Here is a 27,128-nt window from a genome sequence, read left to right as displayed (position 1 = left end):
GAGGCAGTGATTTGGGTCTGTTGGCAAAACAGGTCTCTGTTAGAGCTCTGCTCCACTCCTTTTGCCCCCCCTACTATTTTGTCTTAAGGCTGGTTTACCATCCTCTGTATATTAACTACTGGAAGTGTCTTTTGGTAAGTTGCAAACTTAAACTCTAAGGAGGATGTGAGTGTGGCCTCCAGGTACCCTTCTAGGAAGGTGCACTCTGTTGCACCGGCAGGGTTTTTATGCCACACCATCTTAAAGGCTGCTCTGTAGTTTAAGGATTGCTGGCTGCCTCTGGGCCAGGTGGCCATTCCTTGTTTACTCAGCAGAAAAATGTGGTGTTAAGCTTGGTGTGCATGTGTCTAGTATGTCAGCCTAGAACACCCGCTTCCAAAATTGCTTATCCTGATGGAAAATGACCAAAGTGGGAATACAAGCAGTCCCATTATACCTCTTGTCTGGGTAGATTGGCCTCTACTTGCCCGCATGCCTCCTGAACAGTATCTAGCACTGTTAGAGGTAGGGTCTTACTCTGTTGCCCAGGCTGGAGTGCAGTGGTGAGATTATAGCTCACAGTAGCCTCAAACTTCTGTGTTCAAGCGATCTTGTTTTGGCCTCCCAAAAAGGTGGGACTAGAGGCACATGCCACCCCATCTGGCTAATTTTCATTTAATCTTCTGGAGGTGGGGTCTATGTTGCCCAGACTGGTCTCAAAACCCTGGCCTCAAGTGATCCTCTTAGCCTCCTAAAGCACTGAGATTATAAGCATGAGTCACCATGTCCAACCAACACTTCTAATATTCCATTTATCACTGTTCTCGATTTTATGCTCAAGATGTATTTGGTGAATAGTGAATTACAATAGGTTTTATAATTGGAACTATGAAATAAATGCTAACTCCTGAGTGACTACTCTGTACCAAACAATGTTTTAAGCACTTCCCTTGTATTAAATTTAGTTATCAAAACAACTGTGATAGGCATTTGCCTACTTTAATTGATGAGGAAATTGAGACAGAGAGGGTGAGCCATGTGCCTAAAGTCTTATGCTTGAATCTAGAAGCCACCAAACTCTCCCTTTAATCCTCTAGTGATTTATAAAAGTATAATAATGTTTATAAACTATAGGATAACTGTGAACTAAAATCCAGGTATTACAGAAACTGTCAATAATTAGAGGAATGATACATCAAAGCATAAAGGACACCATCCCTCTGGGAGCTACCCAGAAATTTTATGACATCAAATTATGATTAGGATAATTGGAGTCTCAATTCAAATCAGTACAGATATACAATATAAGGAAGAGATATTCACTTGACCCTGATCAGACAGAGGTTGGGCTACTTTTACACACTGGGAGTAGTAAGAATGTGAATAGGAATCCAGGTGACATACTTGGGCATGTCCTTATACTTCCTTGCCCCATTACAGCCATCAGCCATGGCTTTAAAACTATAATATATGATCGAAGATGAGAAAACATACAACTCATAAAAATGGAGGTCATACTGGTCAGAAAAAGAAGACAAAAAGACTAAGAGTTTTGGTATCTTGTTTGGCTGAAAGTGAAAGGAATTCTGGCTTATGAACATGAAGGTCCTGAACAGGTAAAACCTGAAAGATCACGGGAAAGGATACTCGTATGTCTTAGATATGCTGCACTGGTCTTGTTTTTAACGAGTCCTTTATTCATTAAAAAATGGCCAAAGAGGTAAGGGTGAGGTCTTTTTTTTTTTTTTTTTTTTTTTAAAACAGTTTTTCTTTTGGGCTGAGTCCATGAGAAAAAGCCACCATGAAAACAGCAAATAATTCTTTCACAAGTGGCTCCATTCCTGAGTTAGGCAGCTTCATTCCTCTTTGACCCAACGGATCTTGCCGTTTTCTCCAAGCTGTACAGTTCCACTGGCCACCAGCTGGAGGGCTGCAGGAAATATTTTATGTTCTGCTAATTTTACTCTTTCAGACAGAGTTGCAACGGTGTCACCCCTCTTCACGGGAACAGCTTCTTGCAAAATAATTTGTCCGGCATCGACGTCTTCCTGGAAAAGGAAACCAAAGTTTTGAACATTACCTTCTAGCCAGTGCAATTTACATCTAAACACTAATACTGTTTTGGTTGAAAAAGACATACTCACAGTTACAAAGTGTACAGTGCACCCAGTAACTGTGACTCCAGTTTCCAGGGCTTGCTCATGGGCATTTGAACCCTTAAAAGAAGGGAGCAAGGATGGGTGGATGTTGAGCATTTTTCCTAAAAATTAAAAAAGCACAATGGTCAGAATTTAAAAATCCTGTGTATTCTGGAAAAGGAATATATGTTTTCCTGACTAGGATCAGAAGTCAAATAGGAATTGGATTTCTGGAATAGGCGTTTTCTTTGCCAAATGAGGTAAAGAGAAGTAAGTTCTCATTCAAGGAGGCCCTGGCAGCAGCAGGTGCCTGCCTTGCCCAACCGAAGGCCCACTGGGGGGCTCTGAACAGGCACCTGCAGCGATGGGGAAGTGGGTGAGGGGTCCAAGCTGGATGGTAGGGCTCCTGAAGAAACTTTAGTTTGTTGCTGGCACATACTAGTAGAAAGAGGCAAGAGGTTCTTGCATAATGTCTATTCTCTCCTAGGCCTCCTAAAGTGCTGGGATTACAGGTGTGACCCACTGTGTCCGGCCACTATGTCCTTGATTTCTAACCACAAAGTGACATGTCCACCAGCCAGATGATGGATTAGTTAGTTCTGTGTGCCTTTTGTCACCAAAGCCATTGCTGTTTTATATTATACCACAAGTGCTAACTATAGTCACCTAAGAAAACATAAACTGTTTGGAGGGAAAATGCATTTATTATCCAAATGTGTATGTAAAAAAGGAAAATAGGATGCAGTCAAAGCTTTGGGGAAAAGGGCAATAACACAAGACAGCATATGTTTTCTGGCAACAATGCCTTCCTTGCCAACTTTTGGCAATGGTCTATGCTTCCTAAAGAGAGGATGGACTCCTCATTTTGGAATATAGGGAATCACTTTCTCTTGCTTCTAAACAAGTAAGAAAAGGTCTTCTGAATATGTATTCAGAAGATGAAGTACTGTCTTTGTGATGTCAAACAATTTTTGCTTACCATCCCATTTTTTGACAAAGGGGCCAGATAGAATTCTCATGAATCCTGCAAGACAGACTATGTCTGTGGAGAACTCTTCAAGGACTTGGTCAACTGCATTGTCAAATTCTATACGATTTTTATATAATTTATGATTAATTACCTGTAATAGAAAAAAAAAAAAGCACAATCTTTTTCAATGAATTACCAAAAATAACTTAAAACTCAACCTTTACATGGACCATACTTCACTTCCTTGTGAAGACAAACCCAGTATAGAGAGATTATTCAGGAAGGGACAGGATGAAGTAGAGAGGTAAGCTCAGCACCCACCCCAAATGCAGAAGTCCAGAGAACAAACGCCCCACAGACCCAGGGCCTGTGAGGGCAGATTATGAGTTTAAATACTGCTTGCAGGAAGGATACTTTTCCAGGTAACTTACTCTGGTGGGAATACCAGCTGTTTCTGCTTTATCTAACCCAGCCACTGCAGCTTTGTTGGAGATAACAACAACAATGTGTGCAGAGCTATTTGGTTCCCGAGTACTGTCTATGAGGGCTTGGAGGTTTGATCCTGAAAAGGGAGAAAAACACAAGTGAGCTTACACTTTTTAAAAAGAGATATGTGCCATTTTGAATAGGGAACAGTCAGGCTTTCTGAATATATGTCTTGAAAAAGACTGGTGACAAGTGAGGCATTTAAATTCCCTTCCTGTTGGGTTAATGGATCAATAGCTTGTGAAAACCACAGGTATTACTTGTTTTAGGACATATAATTTCTTCTGCAAAATATGATCTAGCATTGCAGTAGAAACCATAGAACATGATTTTAAAGCTGATTGATGAGAAATAAATTGTTTAATTAAGCAAGAAGAATCAACACTCTTAAAAATAAACCACCATGGGCCAGGCGTAGTGGCTCATGCCAATAATCCTAGCACTTTGGGAGGCCGAGGCGGGAGGATTGTTTGAGGTCAGGAGTTTGAGACCAGCCTGACCCCATTTCTACAAAAAACAGAAAAATTAGCCAGGTGTGTGGAGTGTGCTTGTAGTCCCAGCTACTTGGGAGGCTTAGGCAGGAGGATTGTTTGAGCCCAGGAGTTTAAGGTTGCAGTGAGCTATGATGACACCACTGCACTCTAGCTCAGGTGACAGAGTAAGAACCTATCTCAGGAAAAAAAAAAAAAATAATAATAATAAACCACTATGGCCCTTACAATACTTTCTTTGCTTTACCATCAACTTGGGCCTAAAATATATTGAAAACTTAAAATTGATTTGTAAAGCAATTACGCTTCTGGGAATGTATCCTAAAGAAATAATCAGATATGCATTTAAGAACAAATTATATATTTACCAAAATGTTTATAGCAATGTTACTTATAATAGAGAAAAAAAATCATGCTATACCCATCTGAGAGAATATAATGCTCTTACTACTTTACCCCTCTATCTACAAAGATCAAACATAAATCTCTTATTCTTACTACTACTAACAATAAAAATCCCTCAACTGTCTTAAGATTTATCAATAACAAAGCTATGACACAAAAGAAGTTGAAATTTCTCGTAAACCACCTTTCTGACATCCTCTATTTTTTTCCTTTGGGAGCTGTCTCAAATTCCCAAGAAGAGTGGAAAGACTAAGGATGCTGAAAAGATAACACTCCTTAATGGTTTCCCCCCGTTAGCCTCTGCTGAGAGTATCCTTACAATCTGAAAGTGTAGGGAAGAGGGAAGAGCATCCTTATAGCTCTGCAGTGAAGAGAAAGCCACATCTCACCTGTTCCAGATATTAAGACAGCCACTCTTGCCTTTTTTTGTTGGACAGAAAAGTGATTTTTCAGGGAGCCATTCTTCAACACTGACCCATTTATTTGCATGCTCTCAATCAGATTCTTGACTTTCACACGAGGGAAACCTGCATTTCAAACATACCCATAAATAAGTAAAGAACAATTGTGAATTAACAGGAATAATGGAAAAAATATTTTATGAAAACTTGAGAATACTACATTTTATTCTGAAAATAAGATATGCAAGGATTAAAATGAATAACAGGTTTGTATCACTTAACATTACTTATTCATAAGAACTTCCTGAATGTGGCTGTAACATAACCATATACTTTGACTAAGAGCTATAGAGCACACAGCTATGTTGAGGCAAACTGTGGATATACTACTGCCTGCCAGTGTTCTGCCCTCACTCCCCTAATCTTCCTAGTGAGACAATCCATGATAGTGCCATGACCTCCTGGTCTCAAAGGTAGGCATGTGACCCGGCAAAACCATTCAAAGACGTGATATGGGACGTTGAGAAAGAGAAGGTCTTTCTTACTGTAATGTGTGCTAAAGGATGTATCTTTCTGGTATTTAGAGAACCTGCCTGAAGATGAATCCTACACAATAGAGGAAAGAAAGGAGATACAGGCAAAGTCAACAAGCTCTGACATTTCTGTCAGCTAATCTGAGTGGATTTCTGCCACTCTGCCAAGTTCTCGCACTTCTAGCAGAGTGTCAACTCATGCACAGGACTTGTCAGGGTCCTTACTGACTATTCCTTGAGTTGAGCTGGACCACAAAGCAGAGCCATGAGGTTCTGCGTGCAGAGAGATTACTTTGGGAGGTGATTCTGGGGGGTGTGATTGTGGATATGTGAACGCCACACAGAGCTGTCAGAGTCCTGAGGCAGAAATTAAGAGATACGTGGTGTCACTGGGGTGGGTGTGTAAAGACAGTTGCCATAGCAATGGCGGGAATAAAAGGTGGGCGAAAAGCTTGTGAGGCAGGGCTCAGTTTTATTTATTAATATGATTATATACCTAAAAACCAAATAAGGAGCGATTACCTTCAGGACGAGCAACCACACTGCCAATCACCCAGGCTTCTTCTTTGTGCTGCTGAATATCCCTCAGAACCTGCTCTGTCTGATCCTTGGACACCACGAGGGCAGCCCCAACCCCACAGTTAAATGTTCTGGCCATCTCTTCTTCAGAGAGGTGTCCTTCCTGCTGTAACCATGAGAAGACCCTGGGGATCCTCCAGGTCTGGGCATCTGAAAACAGGCAAGAGTTGTTGGGTTAACCTGTTGTCTCACACAAATATAAAAGCATGCAAATATACAAAGATACAGAAATTATAAGCTCTGCTGTCTTACACAGGGTAAAGCTATAAACTGGCTTTTCCAAAGTTCTTTTTTTCTGGGAACCATTTGTACCTCAGACATTAAGAACACTTTTTTGTTGACACGTTTGGCCAGTGTTCACAAATCAGTGACGTTTTGTGCTGCATTAACTAACTAGATCCTTAGAAATTCCCTAATGGATTAGACGTGCTAGTAGCTACATTCCAATGAAGTTGGCATACCATCCTTTTGTGAATGTTTAGCTGAGTCTTTGTGATGACCAAAATGCACCCTAAGTACAACGCAAAACTAGATGACTTATATGCAGATTTATCATTCAAGAAGTTTTATGCTACATGAAAGGTTTAAGATCAACCACCCTGGCACTCTATTTTAAAATTTAGACTTTTGAGGCTTGCTATAAGGATATTTCCTCTATTATCACAAATAATAAAATAAAAATCTCTAATAAAATTTTCTAGGTAAAGGCCTACATGTATACACACATAAAATTCTTCAATAATAAAAGAATTTGGATAGTTCTTTGGGATCTACAATTATGGGATCTGATTTAGAAAAACTATTCTGAATTAAATTACTTATGATAGGGCAGGTGTGGTGGCTTACACCTGTAATTCCAGCAATTTGGGAGGCTGAGGTGGGAGGATCACTTGAGGCCAGGAGTTTGAGACCAGCATGGGGAACACACCTTGTCTCTATAAAATAGAAAAATTAGCTGAGCATGGTGGCCTGTAGTTCCAGCTGCTTGGGAGGCTGAGGCAGGAGAATCACTTAAGCCCAGGAGTTTGATGTTGCAGTGAGCTATGACGACACCACTGTACTCTAGCCCAGGTCACACAGTGAGACTCTGTCTCCAAAAAACCAAAAGCATCAAAAGAATCTTCTCCCCTATCAGATTTAACTATGTTTCTACTAGCTAGGAAATGTCCATTCTCAAAAGTTAAGCTCAAAAGATTTAGAGATCACAATTGTTCACTGTGTTCTCAATAGTTAAAACTCAGCAGCAACTTAAAATCAAGTAGTGGTACATCCATAAAATGGAATACTCTTCATCAAAAATGATGTTACTGTGATAACTAGATGCTGATGATGTATTTTAATGGCAGGACAAATAGCAGACTACCAAAGTATGATCTCACTTTTGTGAAAACTTTTATGAAGTATTTATTTAGAGAAGAAAAGACTGATAGGCTTAGAACCTGGTTTCTACAAATGAACAAGTACTTTGTGCGTAACACAAGTTTAATTTTAATGTTGAAAATTCCTTACGTAAATTTGTTGTTGTCAAAGTATGATTCCTGGAAGAAACCTTAGATGCAGGAGGTTACGCAAAAATAAATCCTTTATTAGGATATAGACATTCCTATAACTCAAAACACAATGGCTTTCAGGAATCTGGCTGTATCAACTTTTAATTTCCTAATGAGGTGACCATTATGTTATTATTAACCAGTGGTGTGATAGAGCCAGCATGTATGGACTGCTCAACAGCCATTTTTTTTTTTTTTTTTGAGACAGAGTCTCACTCTGTTGCCCGGACTAGAGTGAGTGCCGTGGCGTCAGCCTAGCTCACAGCAACCTCAAACTCCTGGGCTCAAGCGATCCTCCTGTCTCAGCCTCCCGAGTAGCTGGGACTACAGGCATGCACCACCATGCCCGGCTAATTTTTTCTATATATATTTTTAGCTGTCCATATAATTCTTTCTATTTTTAGTAGAGATGGGGTCTCGCTCTTGCTCAGGCTGGTCTCGAACTCCTGAGCTCAAACGATCCGCCCACCTCGGCCTCCCAGAGAGCTAGGATTACAGGCGTGAGCCACCGCGCCCGGCCCCAACAGCCATTTTTAAATGGGCTATGGTGGGATTATTCACAGCACAGAAACTGGCAAATGTACACACCAGTCCTGCCTCGTTCTCCCATTCATCAGCAGCCTACTGTTCTTAACTATCTGAAGAGGATGACGAAGGAGATATTTCTTAAAGTTTTTGTTTATGCTCACTCTATCCAAGGAATGTCTCAACCACTAATTTAACCCTCCTATGAACCCTTCGACTCCTTACTACGCTCATTCCACAGATCTGGAAAAGATTCCCGTTCAGCCCGGACCAGCCTGTCCGCCTGCTTCCCTGACCAGACTGAAACCCCATTTGAGCACTCTCCTAGCTTGCGCGGCCCATGTCCTCACTCCTACACAACCTATTTCTGACTCTTTGGATTCTGTCCCAGATTCACATCCTGACTCTAGGGTCAGCTCATCGAATCTACTCTCCTCTATCCACAACTGCATCTCCCTCATGAATAACTGAATACCTGCTCAGCCCAACTGGTTCGACCCCATCGATCTATTTTTTTCTGTTCTTGTTTCAAGGCTATACATGCTTACTTTGGGATAAAAACTATACAACCAGTTTCAACTTCACCTGTGCTTTCAGTCCACTTGCTGTCTCATTCTTGCTTCTGACCTTGGCTTCTTTATTATTTACTCCTGTCTTCAACTCCCTCACTAGGCCTGGTCATCTCATCAAGCCCTTAATATTTCACTGGAAAGTTATTTTACATGAATTTCCTCAGTTTCTACCCCCTTCAAACCAATGTATATCTGTTAACTGTAACAGCTGGAACAGTTCCTCTGACTTTGTCTCTTTATCCTATAAAAATAGGGAGGGAAAATCCTGTCCCTCACTTTTGCCACATGCATAAAATTATACCCCTTCTTTTTACCGGTAAGTTTCTTGAAACAGGAATCTCTGCCCACTGTCTATACATCTCTGCTACCCATTCCCCCCACAATAATCTGGTGGGTGGCATCTGTGTCCAGCAAGATGCTTTTTGACTTAACTCTGAAACACGTGGGTCTCTCTTCTTGTCCTTATCCTAGCTCTCTGTGTTGCACCTGACATGTAATCAGTGTCACGTTAAAATTCTGCCTGGGTTTCACAATACTTTCACATGGTTTATTCCCTGCTAAAATTGTCCTCAGCATTCTACCTCCAAGAAACAGGCTTTTGGCGCCCCCCATTCTCTGGGCTATAACCAATACTATGTGCATATGACCACCCAACTTATCTTCAGCCTGCTCTAAACTTCGGCTTAGTCACCGTGCAATAAACACATTGAAGATTTATAAAAAAGGTATTCCCACTTCCTAAGCCAGACATACTCTTCCTCCTGTGTTACTGATGTTACCATCTACTCACCTGCTTAACTAGAAACCTGGGATTTTTCTTTCCTTCTAAGCATAAAATGATTCTCCAACCTGTCTCCCTTCTCTATGTCTTGTTTCAGGCCTTCTTTATGCCTTTTATCTCCTGTGTGGACTACTTAATAGCCAGCATTTCCCTTCTTGGGCATGTAGGGTTCCATCTTGATAGAGCTTGAAATACCAACCCCTTGGAGGATCTGCTCGTAGCACTTCATCTTTATGTAAGCCAATTAAATGAGAGTATGTTATGCCTTATAAATGTAGATAATGAAGCAAAAAGAGGTGAAAAAGGTCAACCTATTTGCCCCCCCAAAAACCTCAATAATTAAGAATTTTCTATGTATAATCATTTGTATATCAACTATCCATGGGGTTTTCTCACACAATGTATTTTTTTCCATTAACAATTTTCTGAACAAAAGTTCCTTTTAGTGATCTTACCTAAATCCACCCCAAATTTCTGAGGGAGGACTCTGGGGATGTTTTCTAGCAATCCACCACCAGTAATATGGGCGAAGGCTTTGACATGTCCTGAACGTAGGACAGGTAACAGTGAATGGCTGTAGATTTTGGTTGGAGTTAGAAGTAAGTCCCCTGTATATTGACGAGAAAAGCAAGAACTTAGCCTATGAATATAAAACAAAAACATAAAAAGACTACTCTGAAACATACCAGTTCTATAATAATGTCCAACCAGCAAAACCATAGCATAATGTATTTCATTCCATTCTAGCTTTAAGTAATGAGAGACTAAACCAATAAGTGGTTGCTCAGACATTTCTAAGCAGGACAGTTAAAATGTGAGTGAGTTTACCTAAAGTCTGATCACCACAACCATCAGGTGCTGGAGAGGAATACTGGAGGGAAGATTTTGCCACAATTTTCCTCACAAGGCTAAATCCATTGCTGTGAAGACCAGATGAAGCTATTCCAACAACAACATCCCCTTCAGTGATTCTTTCCAGGTGAGGGAGTCTCTGATCCCGCTCCATGGCACCGACTGCAAAACCAGCTAGGTCATACTCTCCAGGAGGATACATGTCAGGCATTTCTGCTGTTTCACCTCCTGGTAGGATAAGACAAGAGCAAAGAAATCACATGATATTTATAAATTTGCCTAGGAAATACCGACACTAGCTACTCTTAACATGAACTATTACACACACGGCTATACTGTAAACATTCAATAAAATGTAATCTATTATCTATTAGCAGCCTAACAGAACTTTCAACCAAGCACGATTTCAGGGGAAATAGCACTAATTTCCACAAAGGGTGAGATAAGTTCATAGCCCTACAAGTATGTATGTAGCCTTCAAACATCACTACTTTCAAAGGTGAATGCTCAGTTGAATATGACATCATTTCTATAGCAGTTTAGTTTCAGAAATACTTTCACATATATTTTTGATCTTTATAATCACTCCATTTTCCAGGTAATGGTATAAGCTTAAGGAAGCGATTTAATCGGGACTGCCCAAATGTCCTAGCCTAAAAGTATAACATAGTATATTTTATAATTATATTATGTAAAGATAGAAGGTATAGGCAGACAGACTCCATATTAGAAACTGTGTTCTAAATGGTGGTTGAAAGGCGATTGTTTTTTGGGACAGACTTGTCCACAGAAATGGTAACATAAAAGAGGTAGTGTTGTCCCTTTATCAACCTACAAATAGGTTTTGCTCAAATATCTCATATATAGTTAAGCAATATTTCTATAAGACCTGGGTACATTTTATTCTTTATGTCACTTCTATGGTAAAATTCGGCTTAAGTTAATATTTGGAATGCCATGAACCCATCTGCCTCTGCCATAGGGCCAGTAAGGAAGAAATAAACCCTAGGCCTGTCTGCTGAGGAAGCTACTGAGGAAAGACGGGGACATAAAAGGTACCAAAGATTGGGGAGAAAGATAAGGCCTACCTGACAGTGTAGGAGTATGGGTCTAGGGACAAATCCTTGAGCAGGGGTTTGAGAGCACCAAGTTTAATTCATGTAGGTTTTTTTTGTTTGTTTTTGAGACAGGGTCTCACTCTGGCTAGAATTCAGTGGCATCGTCACAGCTCACTGCAACCTCAAATTCCTGGGCTCAGACTGATCCTCCTGTGTCCTGGCTAATTTTTCTATTTTTTGTAGAGATGGGGGGTCTTGCTCTTGCTCAGGTTGGTCTTAAACTCCTGACTTTAAGCAATCCTCCTGCCTCAGCCTCCCAAAGTGCTAGGATTACAGGCATGAGCCACTTTGCCTGATCCACGTACTTTTATCTGTATTTTATTTGCTGCATCTTACTATATAGCCTCTTTTGCTAGCTATATTGGCACTGATTATATTTATACATAGAACTAAAACACAGTGAGAAAAGGGACACATGATTACAATGGGTGATCATACCAAGGAGAGCACATCCAGCTTTTCTACAAGCTTTAGCAATTCCAGCAACAACGGCTTCAGTCGTACTGAGGTCAAGTTTTCCACAGGAAAAGTAATCGAGGAAGAAGAGGGGCTCTGCTCCTTGTGCCAGAATGTCATTTACACACATTGCAACCAAATCTTGACCAATGGTATCATGTTTATTGCACAGCTGGGCAATCTACAGAAGAATAATACAAACATCTACATGAGGGAATAAGCTCCAAATTCTACCTTGTCAATTTATAAAGAGAGGCTAACAAATATCACTGACTTCAGATAGCTGCTCTTGACACCTAAAACAAAAGAACACTAAATTCTGATAAGCTACTCAGTCTAAAACCACCCTTTTTTTCTTTTCTCCCCTAAAGTACCCTTGGATCCAAATATAACCTAAACGCTAATTTGTTGTTAGAAATGTGCAGACATTTTGACCATAGTATATGGTCATTTGGTATGGTTCTTTTTCGCTCATATATGTCAAGAGAGGAAAAATATATACTTGATATACAGTAAATTCCTTATTTTTCACAAAAGGCCTTTATTTACAAATGTGTCTGATTACCTTCAGTTTAGTTCCAACACCATCTGTTCCAGAGGCCAGAAGAGGATCTTTGAAACCGGCTGCTTTCAAATCAAAAAGACCAGCAAAACTGCCAAGATCAACTTCACAGCCTATTAGAAAGGAAATTAATTACATGCTGCATTTAAATAGATTATTTATACATGAATATACATACTACTTCTTCCTAAGAATGGCTAAAACAAGAAATGCCCTTCCTGAGAACAGGAGACTGCACCATGTGCTCAAAGAATTGATCAAGAAAGTAAATATTAAAAAAGCATACATATCCTTTTGAGCTTGACACCATATATAAGAAATGCTTTCCTTAATATAAGACACAAGAAAGCAGAACACTATGGGTTTGGCTTAAGTAGGGCAAGACTTACAGTAACCTCACATTGATTCGGAAAATTCTCCTGTCAATAAAGCCCGATTAATTCACAACGTATGTCAAAGTTAATGAATTAACAAAATATAGGATCACTTACCTGCTCTGGAGGTAGCTTTTGCTAAAGGTTGAATTTTCTTGACCAGCATATTTCCAGCTGCAATGTCTACCCCAGATTCCTTGTAAGTCAGGCCCCTAAAGAATTAAAAAAAAAAAAAATGCCAAAGAAAATTATTTTAATCTTAAAATATTATTTAAAGCAGAAGACATCCCAAGTGGTTTTTACATCCCCTAAGGTGCTTAAAATTTTTTAAGAAGTCAATGCCTGGGCCCCATTCCTGGAGATTCTGATTTAACTGGTCTAGGGCAGGCCCTGGGAATTGAAATGTGTTTAAACAACCTCCCCAGGTGATTTGGTTGCCGTCATCTCCATTGAGAACTACTGCTCTAGCTTAATCACTTATTTCTTCTAGAAGTACTTCTCACAGGCTCCTAAATACACTGATTTTTTTTTTTTTTTTTTTGGAGACGGAGTCTCCATGTCACCTGGGCTGGAGTGCCATGGCCATCAGCCTTGCTCACTGCAACCTCAAACTGCTAGGCTTAAGCGATTCTCCTGCCTCAGCCTTCAGAGTATCTGGGATTACAGGCGACACCATCACACCCGGCTCATTTTTCTACTTTTAGTAGATACGGGGTCTCGCTCTTGCTCAGGCTGGGTCTCGAATTCCTGACCTCAAGCAATTCTCCCACCTCAGCCTCCCTGAGTGTTAGGATTACAAGGCATGAGCCACCTTGCCCAGCCTACTTTTAAATATACTGATATTTTGCCCCCATCTATCTTGGTTCCATTTTAATATGGGCAGGAAAGGAGTGCCAAAACCAAGTAAAAAATGTGAAAATTAGTGTTATAAAACCTGTATGCAAATATCCCTAAATAATCAGACTTTTTTTTTTTTTTTGAGACAAGATCTTGCCCTGTTGCCCAGGCTGAAGTGCAGTGGTATCGTCATAGCTTACTGCAGCCTTGACCTCCTGGGCTCCAGTGATCCTCTTGCCTCAGGCCCTGGAGTAGCTGGGACTACAGGTGCACACCAACATGCCGGGTTAATTTTTTTTGTAGTGATGGGTCTCACTATGTTGCTTAGGCTGGTCTCAAAAACTCCTGACCTCAAGCAATCCTCCCACCTCGGCCTCCCAAAGCACTGTGATTACAGGTGTGAGCTACCACGCCAGGCCTCAAACTGAGTTCTTACTGCAATGATATATAACTGTATCACTATCCTTTATAACCGAGGACAGTAAGAAACAATATCAAACACTATGAAAATAGCAGAACTGGGTAATGATATTCAGTGCATTATTTCCTTCTATCTAGGGCCAACAATTTGGAGCTGTACATTTAGAGAATAAGCTTGAGAATGACACTGTTGATTCAGTAGTCTTGCCTTGCAAAAATGAAAATTGTGGCCCACTGGGATGCAGGGATACATAAAGAAATATGTGAAGTTTTATTAAAACAAGTCAGGTCACAATTAGAGTTGACAGCATTGGCAGTTAACTGATAGAGTCAGCAGTCCATGGTTACTCTCAGATAGGAAACCAAGTCTTATTGGTTCAAAAAAATTTTCTCAGGTACCAATTAACATTATGGCATCTCATTTCCGTCATCTTTAACTTAAAGAACTCAGATCAGAATTCAGATTGCAGTCTCTTGAAATTGGTCATTTCAAAGGAATCTAGTCATTTTTAAATAAAAAATAAATTTTTAGCATTTTAATGTTTTTGATTCTTAAAACATTCTAGTGTTTAAACTTTAAAAATTGGCCTCTCAGTAACAAGACAGCTTCAATTAAGTTGCTAAACATTTCTCATCTTGTCCTAAAATACATTTATCACCCATAGGTGAACTTTATGAACAGTAAATGTAATATATTCTTAGAGAAATCAAAACACCCACACCTGCAACTAGAAGTTTATTGATCTTACAAGAGAATAGTTGTACATGGCAACAAATGAATCAATAAGAGGTCAAAAAATACATTCCAGTAATAGATACAAATATAGTAATAAAACGAGACTGCCAAAATTCACAGTATAACTAAATCAAGTTATAAAGTTAGCTGACCAATATTCTCATCGTGAGTTCTTTGACAAAACCACAAATTATAATTCAAATATAACAATTTTTACCTGTGATAACTCAAGAAACAAAAATCCTTAATATCTCTGTATTTTGGTAAACTTTTCAAACAGAAGAAGCTATTGTGAATTTTTTTCCACTTAACTTGAATATTGCTCTAACCAGTTTTGATTCAAACGAAATCCAAACCAAGATGAGATCAATCCCACAGAGAGAAAAGAACACAGAATGACTTAGCGTAGGGTTAATGACATTTTCTACATAATCGTTTAAGCCAGTTATGAAACTGTGCTGTACCTACTTCAGTATGAAATTTTACCTGGGCTGCTGAAGGAAAGCTATGGCACGAGAGCCGATGTCCTTCCTATAAATCGCTCCCTCAAACTTTATAACAGCTAGTCCTTTCTTGGCTTCTTCAAGGGCTGATACGAGATTCTCCCGGATGGCTGTTACTGTAAGGACTCTACCCCCATTAGTAAATATTTTGCCATCTTTGAGCACAGTGCCTGCATGGAACACCTCCAGTCCTAAAGCTTGAGCCTCAGGAAACCCTGTAAGAGAGCATATTTGACATATGATTTGAAATAACGACAGTATTTCTCACTGAAGTAATTTATGATTTCCACAAGTTTTTAGAAAAGTTTTAAATCTTTATCTCAGTTAAATACAAGAGTCCTATCAGGCAGGAATTAACGAAATATAATAGCGAATAGACCCTTTTTCCTAAGAATCATCCGTTCTGTTTTAGGCTAACAAATGTATTCCTAAAATCGCATAATATCATAAATCTCATTATAAAAACAACTATTTCAATGAGGGAGGAAAAAAGCAGATAAGGCCTGAAAAGTTTGAGACTTAAAAGTACAAAGTTATTTCTTCCTCATAACAAGTTAAAAGTTAAAAACAAATAAACACCAATCAATAAATCCTGAATTTGATCACACCTATCTTTTACTTAAGAGTAAAGGAATTTCTTTTTACCATAGTCATTCAAGTAAAGCTGCTTGCTCTCTTTTAAAAACAAACAATAAGATCACTGCAATGCAAAACATCCTTAAGTTTTATTTTCCCTAATATAACGATTGTAAAATTTCAAGACAAATTTGATTTAAATTAACTCAGGGGTCAGCCCCAAATCCCTGGCTTCATTTTCTTTTGAATTATTTTTAAGCTCTCAGATATAACTTTACACTTAAACCTTATTAGACTATATTTTGTCAATTCTAAAATGACTGCAGCAGTTTATACCAAGATAACCCCTCCTTTTAATTAAAAAAAAAAAAAAAAGTATTCTCCAGTTTGTCTTTTTCTTTTTCCGTCTCCATTTCTTTTTCTAGCTATCTATTTGGTAGTTTGTTAATATATGTCTTCAGTGTTTTTACAACACAAAACCATTCAGTGGCTCTGAACGGCCACTACACCTGCTGGTATTGGTAATACTCAATATTGCTCTGGTAGAAATGATTATTATACTTGTCACTTCAATCTTAGGAAGATTTCACCAATACAAGGGATTTTGGTTCTATTGCATCTCTGTTCATTTTCAAAAGCAATCAATCAAACATACTATTGGGGTATTGGGAGAGGCTAAACTATAGCCTGGTAGGGGTCATAGAGGTCTTCCTTTAGACTTATGGCACTGGAACTTTTCTTTTCTTTCTTTTTTTTTGAGACAGAGTCTCACTCTGTTGCCCAGGCTAGAGTGCTGTGGCATCAGCCTAGCTCACAGCAACCTCAAACTCCTGGGCTCAAGCAATCCAACTGCCTCAGCCTCCTGAGTAGCTGGGACTACAGGCATGCACCACCATGCCTGGCTAATTTTTCTATATATATTTTTAGCTGTCCATATAATTTCTTTCTATTTTTAGTAGAGATGGGGTCTTGCTCTTGCTCAGGCTGGTCTCGAACTCCTGATCTTGAGCAATCCTCCCACCTCGGCCTCCCAGAGTGCTAGGATTACAGGCATGAGCCACCGTGCCCGGCTGGCACTGGAACTTATTTGGCATTTTTAAACAGTTTGATTTGACATAACTTAACTAGATGTTTTACCTCCTGTAAAGAGAAAAGGAAAAGGGAAGGATATACGTTTGAAACTATTTGAATTCTGCCATCCAAGTGACTATGGGGTACACTGTACCCCATAGGTAAACTGGGGGGGGGTGTCAAACCACACAAGATTGTATGCATTTGTGATCACTTAGACATCTTTCCTCTAAAAACATGTTACTGACGTAGTTTACACTAATGTTCCTCTGCCTCGCACACAGCCCCATTATTACTCTGGCTCCAAGAGGGTGGAAGTGAAAGGGTGCACTGGGTAATACTCTGGAAACTTGGTTAGGTCACTTATGTCTTCGTTGTGCAGGAAGGGAAATGGATAGTTCTTTAAATACAGTAATTGTGGATATTTGAACACACGTATCAAACAAACAACGAGGTTATGTTAAGACCCCCTGAAAGATTTCTGATGGCCTCACACCCATAATAGGAAAAGGCTTTAGCATGGGAAGGGGGAGGCCTGCTGTGGCACTGTCACTTGTTACATTGCAATCAACCTCTTATTCCCTGACATTCACCTGTTATCTCCATGCCCTTGGTGTAGTCTCCAGGATAACCTTTACTTGCCATGACAACAGTGAGGGCAGTTTGGTTTTCTAGCCAGACAGGCAGAGATGTGCAGAGAAGACCATCTAAGGTACACTGAATCAATTCATAAAGATCACTTTTAAGAAGTGGGAGGATTACCTGGAAAAACACAATCAACATACAGCTGACATAAATTTTAGTTTTCCTTAGACATTTTATTCACTGGGGTACTAACAGAACTTGCATGTATTTCCCAAAGGTAATTATTTAAAATAACACACATCTTCAAAAAGGAGTATTTTTTTATCTTTAATTATTGTTACCCACTTGGCACTCTGGATCACCAAAACGACAATTAAACTCCAGAACTTTTGGGCCATCCTTGGTCAGCATTATACCAGCATAGAGAATACCTTTATTACAAAAGAAAGAGAGAGAGAGAGAAAAGAAATCTATAATTAAGACATTATGATTATAAAATCTACCATATTAACCTCTATTACTCACATTTTGGAAAAATCATAAACATTACAACAGTGGTCAATTAAGCGGCAGTGAAAAAAAGAGAAAATGGAAAAGTTTTATCAAAACTAGGCTGGGTGCAGTGGCTCATGCCGGTAATCACAGTACTTTGGGAGGCCAAGGCGGGAGGATCGCTTGAGACCAGGAGTTCGAGACCAGCCTGAGCAACATAGCAAGACCCTGTCACTACAAAAAAATCTAAAAAAAAAGTGGAAATTTACTCTATAAATAAATATGTCCACAATAATATGAAAGTGCTTACCTGTGTATGGGGTCCCCTCCTGCTGCATGCCATCTACTGTCCTCTGAAGAACCATATTTTTAATTTTTAGTAACAAATCCCTGGAAACCTGGGGAACACACAGAAATATTTCATTTAAAAATCATCTAAGTTGTATTGCATGGGACAAGGAGAATTTTTTTTTTTTTTACTTTCTGAGATAGGCTGAGCACTTTGAACTTGAAGGATTTAAACTTTTAAAACCCTCTCAATGACCCCACCAAGTAGGTATTTTAGCTCTGTGATTTCAAAAATATACACCCTTTAAAAAGCTTGCTAAAAATAGTTTTCTGAAATATAATAAAAATGAAAAAAGTCCTCTCCCACCCTGAGGCTCCTTTGTATCCTTCCAGAATACTCTATGCATGTTTCATAAGCCTCTATACTTATGAATGTGAGTTTATAAACTTAACTGTAAAAATTAGACACAGAAATAGTTCTATATATTAAAATCACTATTACCAAATGGTAGTTTCAACATTTATAAAGTCTAAAAAAATGAAGTTTGGTTTGTTTTTAATCTTTTAAAAAAGAAAAATATGTAAAAAGCACTATAGTAGCAGAAATGATTGTGTCATCAATGAAAAGAATGGGTGATTTTCTGGAGTGCCAACCTACTTATAATATACTGCAACAATGCAGATTTCTTACAAAAACTCTCCAGAAATTGTTTGGAAACATACTATTTATGCATTATGAAGTAGAAAGATCAGAAGAACAAATTGTGATCTGACTTGGTTCTCAATTCATCAAACACAAAGCACTTTTGTGCTGGGCCCTGGATATCCAAAGATGAATACATGATAACTCTAGAGTCTAGAGTTATTACAGTCCAGAGTTTAGACTGTAATAGGCTCCCATGGGTTAAAAACTGGGTGTAGGGAGAAGGGTATGGGAGGATCTGTTCAATCCATACTATACTTTAGATTGGCTTTACTTAGTTCTTTCTTTCTTTATTTTTTTTGAGACAGAGTCTTGCTCTGTCGCCCTGGGTAGAGTGCAGTGGTGTTATCATAGTTCACTACAACCTCAAACTGCTGCAATGAAGTAATCCTCTTGCCTCAGCCTCCCAAGTACCTGGGACTACAGGTGCATGCCACCCTGCCCAGCTAATTTTTCTATTTTTAGTACAGACAGGGTCTAGCTCTTGCTCAGGCTGGTCTCTAACTCCTGAGCTCAAGCTATCCTCCCGCCTCGGCCCCTAGAGTTAAGGCATGAGCCACCATGTCCAGCCTTAACTTAGTTCTTCAAAGGCTTTTAGATAAGGCTAGTTTTAGAGACCAGAAGAGATACTTTTCATTTCATACAAAAATCAAATTCCTGATTAATAATATAATTTATAGAAATAAATAAAAAACAAAATTAGAAAAGCATCATTTAAGAGCTCTTTGAGAGGAGCGAACAATAACCACAAGACATCGGCAGAGCCTCTGGGAAGTACCTGAGGTGCCGGACAGTAGGCTCCCATTCCTCCTGTGTTCGGGCCGCCATCCCCCTCCAGTAATCGCTTATGGTCCTGTGCTGGGGGCATGGGGGCCACAGTCTTCCCATCAGTGAAACACAGACACTATAGAGAATACAAAATAGTCTGCCTATGTTAAATGCTAAAAAGTAAAAAAAAATAATTTACTAAGGCAAATTAGATACACTTTAACTCTTCTTTGAGGAAAATTTTTTTTGAAGAAAAATGAATTGAAACATCAATAACCTCAAGCTACATACATCAAGAATCATAAGATCTTATATACTCAACTTCTGAAGGATTTGTAACTTTTGAGATAGGTTATGTAAAAACCAAGCTATTCTCTCTCTCTCTCTCTCTCTCTCTTTTTTTTCCTTCAGAGTCTACCCTTCTCTTTTGATAAATCAAGCTATTGTCAAAGTAAAACATTTAAGCTCCCAGGCATTAAAACTTGACTTAAAGTGACTTTATTCCACAACTAATTATATAATAAACTGAATTTTAAATAAAAAACATGAATGTCTGAATTAATCCAGAATCTTAATAATGTGTGACATAAGTCCGAATGCCCCTAATACACTGGTGATGACTAAAAGAAGATGAATTCTTTTTTCATTTGCATCCCAAATACTAATTGTATACAAATTCCTTTGTAACTGCTGGGCTTATGTTTTCAGATGAACCAAACAGAATAAATCAAGTCTTTTGGGGGGCATATATATGAGATAAAAGCTTTTTATGCTTTATAGAAGCCAAAAAGATGGCTATACATACAGACACCTCTTCTCCTTCAAGTAGTTCTTCAATGACAATTGTTTCTCCAGCTGCTCCAAAAGCTTTCTCCTAATTGTAGGTTTGAAAAACAGAGGCTTGGTAAGCTTTTACTATTTACGTAGTTGACTTCTGTCACTGTCCACCATTTGTATTATGAACCAGTATGCGAGTATTGTCACTTCTCTTTCCCTTTCTGAAAAACTCAAAGAAGCATAAATATTTTTTTTCTTTTTCAAGACAGAATCTCCCACTTTGTTGCCTTAGGACAGAGTGCAATGGCATCATCATAGCTCACTGCAACCTCAAACTCCCGAGCTCAAGTGATCCTCCTGCCTCAGCCTCCTGAGTAGCTGGGACTATAAGCGTGAACTATGACACCTGGTTAATTTTTGTATTTTTAGTAGAGATGGGGTCTCGCTCTTGCTCAGGCTGGTCTCGAACTCCTGAGCTCAAACTATCCTTCCACCTCAGCCTCCCAGAGTACAAGGATTACAGGCATGAACCACCTCGCCCAACCTAGTATTTCTTATTTTTAATGTGGCAATGATGTAGCCCTGGCACAGATGAAATGAACACATTACTAATATTCTCTTGAGAATTTGGCTTTCCAGTTTCAAATAAGGTACAGAGAAAACAGATGTTTTCACCATCACCATTTAATCCTTACATATGTTTGCCTATAATAATTACCTTAAAGCATGCCTGTGAAAGTAGATTTCTATGAGAGGAGAAACTACACAACAACCAAGATGGATCACAGGAGAAAAACACGATATATTCATTCATTGCTTTACTTCTTTTAGCCATGGGACACATGGGACACATGGGACAAATACTTCCATCCTCATGTATGGTTTGAGAATTTATTTATATGTTCTATAGGCTGAGGATTTTCTACCTTTCAGTAGCAGGCAACAAAGGATGTTAGAATTTACTTTAAAAGAATAGAAGAATGGTTTAGTCATCGATGTAGATCTGTAATAACCATTTTTTTTGAGATGGATTTTAATATGTATTATGAAAAATAACTTACCTGTGTGTTTGCAAGATAGGCTTTCCTTATCTTGAGGAGTATTTTGTTAACTTAAAAGAGTATTTAGCCAGTGTGAATAGAAAACTAAACTTTTTCAGAAGAATCCACCTACCTGCATGATCTCCTGTACAGCTTTGCAGGCCTCTTCTTTGTTCTTTGCAACCACCACCCCTTTCCCAGCTGCAAGACCACTGGCCTTCACAACTAAAGCAGGGAAGTCTGCACTGTGAAGACAGAGCAATCTTCAATGTCTAATAAACCCTTACAACTCAAAATTTTAAAATGCTTTGTGATTTTGTAATGATATGCTATCGCAGCAAATGAAAAGCAGAAAGAAAAAAAATTACTGATTATTCCAACACCATTTTGATGTATTTCCCACCAAAAGTTTTTTTCCCCTATGAATTGCTTTATAGTTGCAATCATACAGTACATTTTACACAATTTTGCTTTTTCTGCTTACTGTAAGATCACACAGGCAAAAATCTTTGGACAAATAAACAAATGTATAGAGTAGATATGAAATAATCTTTAAGATACAAAGTAGTGAATTGTACTCTCATTCAAGTAGATGTAGCTGTATAATAAAACCAACGTAAGCACAGAGACACAGACCGGTTCTGGAAGTACATATAAGAAACTATCAAATGGGACAGGGGATCTGGAAAGAGACTTACCCAAAGTAAGTAACAAAACTGTTACTTACCCAAGGCATCTGGCTACTAGGAAATAATAATATTCAGTGCCTAAGAAACCCTGTAGGACGAAGAATGAATAAAGAATGAAATTGACCCAACTGGAAGGAAAACATACCAGGTAGCAGGAAGAAGTGTCGACAAAAAAAGGGCAAAGGCATGTATCTACTAACATTCATTAACTGCTCAATGTTTTCCATCTAATAGAGAACAAAGGACGTTAATTTTAAGATTCAGAATTAGAGTAGTGGTGGCAGATGACCAAGTGATGATTCCTCACTCTGGTTAATTATTTATGACAAAAATCAATATACTTTATGTTGTAAGATGCCACTGTGTTTGTCAATTTGGCTGTGAAAAGAGTACACAACTGCAGAACCAAGTGTATTTTTTCCCTAGGAACTACTCAGTAGTAAATATTAAAAATTTTATCCTTTTGCAAGACCACAAGATCATATGCATAGAAAACCCTTTTATTCAGTAAATGGAACTGTTGAGTAAGATAAAAAAAAAAAAAAAAAAAGAAATACCATTTTATTTTGGTATTGGAAAAAGACGACCTACCCATTTATTGAGAATTTTTAAAATGTTTTTCCCTGTAATTATCTTACTATAAACTCGTGATAGCCTCAGATCCTAGAATTATATTTTCAACATAAAAGTTATCATGTACAATTAAATACTGCAAGAAAACAACTGCCCTTCACAGGTGGACTTCTACCTACCTCATAATGAAGCTGCAGGCCTCTTCAGGCTTGGTGAAAGCTTTCCATTGTGCGGTTGGGATTCCATGTCGGTCCATAAACTCTTTGGCAAACCTTTTGCTGGACTCTAACTGAGCTGCTTCTGCCGTGGGGCCAAAGCAGCGCACTCCTAGAGATGACAGGTTCCCAACAATTCCTATTGATGCAAACAGTAGCCTCAGGTGAATCAAGGTCTCTCTGGGGCTTTTCAGATTTAAAACAAATTAGCACTGGACTATATCTATGTCTAGACAAGGCAGATGACTGGTGGCAGACGATAGTAAGGTTTTCATGTTGTCTACTGGATATAAACAAAATGCTACTGACATGTTATATAAATACACATTTGTTATATTTGAATATATGGATTATTAAATAGACACCAAACTAGAGCACAATAAAGACACATAAAATGTTTCCCACGGCTGCAAATTTGATCTCTAACTCATCACATTACTGATGTTTGGGGCGGTGGGGGTGGGGAGAGCTAGAATACATAAATTTCAAGAGGGTAAAAACTCTTTTTCCCAATGTCATATTATTGTATATTACAAGGCCTCATCTATAGAATGAATTGGATTAGATGATCCCTAAGCTCCTGTTGGCACTGAATATACTGTAACAATAAACAGAAATGAACTTTACCGGCAGCCAGAGGTGCTTCTGGTCCAACAACTACGAATTCAATTTTCTCATCTTTGCAGAATTGAGCAAGGGCAGTGTGGTCACTGATCGAGATGGCTGTGAACAGAAACAAACATTGTTTACCTAAATGTCTTGCTAAAAACTAAGTACCATACTTTAGTACACCTATTAACTATTGGTTTTCTTTTATTGATACAGATGATAGTTTCACCAAACGAAATTCAGAGTAGAGTGCATTCAGCTAACCAACAAAGCTTAGTTTTTTGCTATCACTGTAGCCAGTTAGATAAAAATATCAGCAAACTTCCCAAAGGGCCAGAAAGTACCTTCTTGACTATGGTGTTCATGTCACCAGTGTTGAATGCTGGGTAATAAATATACAAACAAAAAATAGCAAACATGAAAAAAATAACCAAATTTGATAGGAGGTGAATTGAGAGGCTATTTCTGGTTGAGTCAGGAAGGGCCTCTTTGAGGCAGAGCTATTTAAGCTAAGAAAACTAAATGATGATTTTAAATAAGATGCAGCTCTCTTCTCCAACCCACGACCCAGGTAAATTTTCTTTCTCTATGGAGTTCTAAGCAACTAGCAGTAGGATTAACTACATACTAAACATGGGTTGGCTCTACAGGTGCTCTGTATCTAGACCACTGTTCTAAACTCAGCTGAAGTCTCCAATCACTGTGCACATGGGTATAGGGTGGCAAGATGTGGTATTTATGATGTACAGCAGTCCCTCCTTATCCTCAGAGGATATGCTCCAAGACCCCCACTGGATGCCAGAAACTGCAGATAGTACTAAACCCTATATATACACTATGTTTTTTCCTATACACACATACCTGTGATAAAGTTTAATTTATAAATTAGGCATAGTAAGAGATTAACAATAACTAATAACAAAATAGAACAACTTTAACTATATGCCAGCATCACTACTCTTGTGCTTCGGGGCCATTATTAAGTACAATAAGGGTTAGTTGAACACAAGCACTGAGACACCTAACAGTTAATCTGGTAACAGAGAGGACTGCTAAGTGACTAATGGGTGGGTAGCCTATACAGCATGGATACGTTGGACAAAGGGATGATTTGTGTCCTGGGTGGGATGGCATGAGGTTTCATAACGCTACTCAGAAAGGCATGCAATTTAAAACTTATAAATTATTCCTGGAATTTTCCATTTAATATTTCTGGACTACAGTTGACTGCAAGTAACTGAAACTGTGGAAAAGTGAAACTGCCCAAAAGGGGGAACTACTGTATAGGGTCCAAGTTCAGAAAGGGCAGAGTTCTCAATTTATGGCTGTTGCCTGCATATGATAAGGAGCTCCAAACACAAACGGGCCGAGCAGGGCCAAGCCAATCAGTAAAGCAGACGGCAACAAGAGATCACACCTAACCTCAGTCGCTGCACATGGTAGCAGTCTCATGACAGTCTTAGGAGATTTTTATGGCCTTTCCTGTAGGACCTCAATTGTACATAGATAAGATGTGCCAATTCTTCAATAAACAGATACAATACCTCACTCTAGAGCTAAGATCCCAGGAAAGTAGATGTTTTCTAATTTGCCCTTTTCTTATTGTTTTTGGCCTTACATACATACAACTATCTCTTCCCAGTTTGTGACTTGCTGGGTCTATGTTCTTCTCTCCATAAATACCACGTGTCACATGGGGAACTAAGCACTGTGCACACAATGCAGAACAAGACAGATGAGTTTCTTGTCCTAATGGAGCTTACAATCTAGAGCTTATATTCTAGTGGGGGAAAGGAAGATAGGAGATAGACAAAAGTAAAAATAAATAACACAGACAATGCTTCATGACAACAAACAAATGAAATGGGGGTTGGACACTTGCTTTAGTCAGAAACTTTAGGAAAGACCTCATTGAGGAAGTGACATTTAAGTTGGACAATGAAGAATGAGGAGCCAATCACAGTAGCGGCTGGAAAAAAAACAAAATCCAAGGCAGCTATCTCTGTTTGGGAAATTGGTAGGACAGCATGGAGAAAATACAGTGAAAAGAGGAAAAAAAGGATATAAAAGATCAGGCTCTTAGAAAGGCAGGCAGAAGACAGATTGCACATAGGACTTTGTAAGGCATGGTAAGGAGCTTAAAATTTACTCTAAGCACTAATGGAAACCACCAAAGAGTTTAATGTAGTGTATGAACTGGTCACTTTTTAATTTTTACCAGTTAAAGAGGTTAAGGGTTAAAATCTATTATGGAGTCAGAACTGTTAGGACTTACACTTGATAGCACTGTTCAAACTTTTCATTTCCAAAAATAACACCAAAATGCTTTTAACCTGTATTAGGCACTTATTTTTCCAACAGATGTTTCATAAAGTTTAAAATAATCTAAGATAAAAAAATGCCACATTCTGAACAATAGGGTACCTTAAATTTATAACATATGGCAAGTATTCAAATTACCACATAAATTTTAAGGTTTAGGAAAGCATTCACACTTAATAGCAATCTACCTTCATTATTATAAAGGACAGACGTGGTTGACAGTTTTAACACTAACACATAATGACTATCACTCCCTACTTTTTTTTTTTTTGAGACAGAGTCTCACTCTTTTGCCTGGGCTAGAGTGCCGTGGCGTCAGCCTCACTCACAGCAACCTCAGACTCCTGGGCTTAAGCAATCCTCCTGCCTCAGCCTCCCGAGTAGCTGGGACTACAGGCATGTGCCACTATGCCTGGCTAATTTTTCTATATATATTTTTAGCTGTCCATATAATTTCTTTCTATTTTTAGTAGAGACAGGGTCTTGCTCTTGCTCAGGCTGGTCTCGAACTCCTGACCTTGAGCGATCCTCCCGCCTCGGCCTCCCAGAGTGCTGGGATTACAGGTGTGAGCCACCGTGCCCGGCCTTATCACTCCCTACTTTAAAATATGATTACCAGTATTTGAAATCTTTTCAGAGCAGGCAGTGCCCGCATTTCCTGGGGCAACCAACACTTGTTTGACATGATGAGACTGTGCAAGTTTCCAGGCCAGTGTATGTTCCCTTCCTCCACTGCCAATTATGAGTACTCGGGCTGCCATTGCTGTCTGTAAAGCAGAAATTCAAAAGCAAAAAAAAAAAAAACCTGCAGAAAGAAAACCACAGTTTAGAATGTATATTATTTTAGAAATCATGATTTCTAAATATGATTTAAGTAATCATTTGTACTCATACAAAGGATATTTTCATCTGGTGATTCATTTTTGAAAAACTGGGAATCATAATTTGAGTGATGTATGACTGTAGTCATAAGGGTAACGGAGGTATTTTATGTGGGGTTTTTTTTTTTTTTTTTTTTGAGACAGAGTCTTGCTCTGTTGCCCAGGCTAGAGTGCTCACAGCAACCTCAAACTCCTGGGCTCAAGCAATCCTCTTGCCTCAGCCTCCCAAGTAGCTGGGACTATAGGTGTGTGCCACCATGCCCAGCTAATT

General features: G+C 38.9%; 1 protein-coding gene across 1 annotated transcript; it reads right to left on the bottom strand.

Moving 5' to 3' along the window:
- Window positions 1–1,664: 1,664 nt before the first annotated feature.
- On the bottom strand, window positions 1,665–26,773 carry GART (phosphoribosylglycinamide formyltransferase, phosphoribosylglycinamide synthetase, phosphoribosylaminoimidazole synthetase). The gene is made up of 21 exons (XM_069472327.1): window positions 26,593–26,773; window positions 23,673–23,768; window positions 23,010–23,184; window positions 21,702–21,813; window positions 20,557–20,625; window positions 19,762–19,887; window positions 18,303–18,390; window positions 17,846–17,931; window positions 17,509–17,677; window positions 15,252–15,483; window positions 12,890–12,984; window positions 12,402–12,511; window positions 11,819–12,017; window positions 10,239–10,490; window positions 9,866–10,018; window positions 5,926–6,132; window positions 4,859–4,996; window positions 3,519–3,649; window positions 3,097–3,238; window positions 2,124–2,239; window positions 1,665–2,027 (listed from the first exon to the last, which is right to left on the bottom strand). The coding sequence occupies exons 1-21, from the start codon at window positions 26,735–26,737 to the stop codon at window positions 1,836–1,838; spliced, it is 3,033 nt and encodes a 1,010-aa protein (XP_069328428.1). The 5' UTR covers window positions 26,738–26,773; the 3' UTR covers window positions 1,665–1,835.
- Between the last annotated feature and the right edge of the window lie 355 nt (window positions 26,774–27,128).

Source organism: Eulemur rufifrons, chromosome 7 (genome assembly GCF_041146395.1).
Source record: "Eulemur rufifrons isolate Redbay chromosome 7, OSU_ERuf_1, whole genome shotgun sequence".
Lineage (NCBI taxonomy): Eukaryota > Metazoa > Chordata > Mammalia > Primates > Lemuridae > Eulemur > Eulemur rufifrons.
Note: the sequence above shows the minus strand (reverse complement) of the source record. Positions and strands in the feature narration are given on the sequence as shown.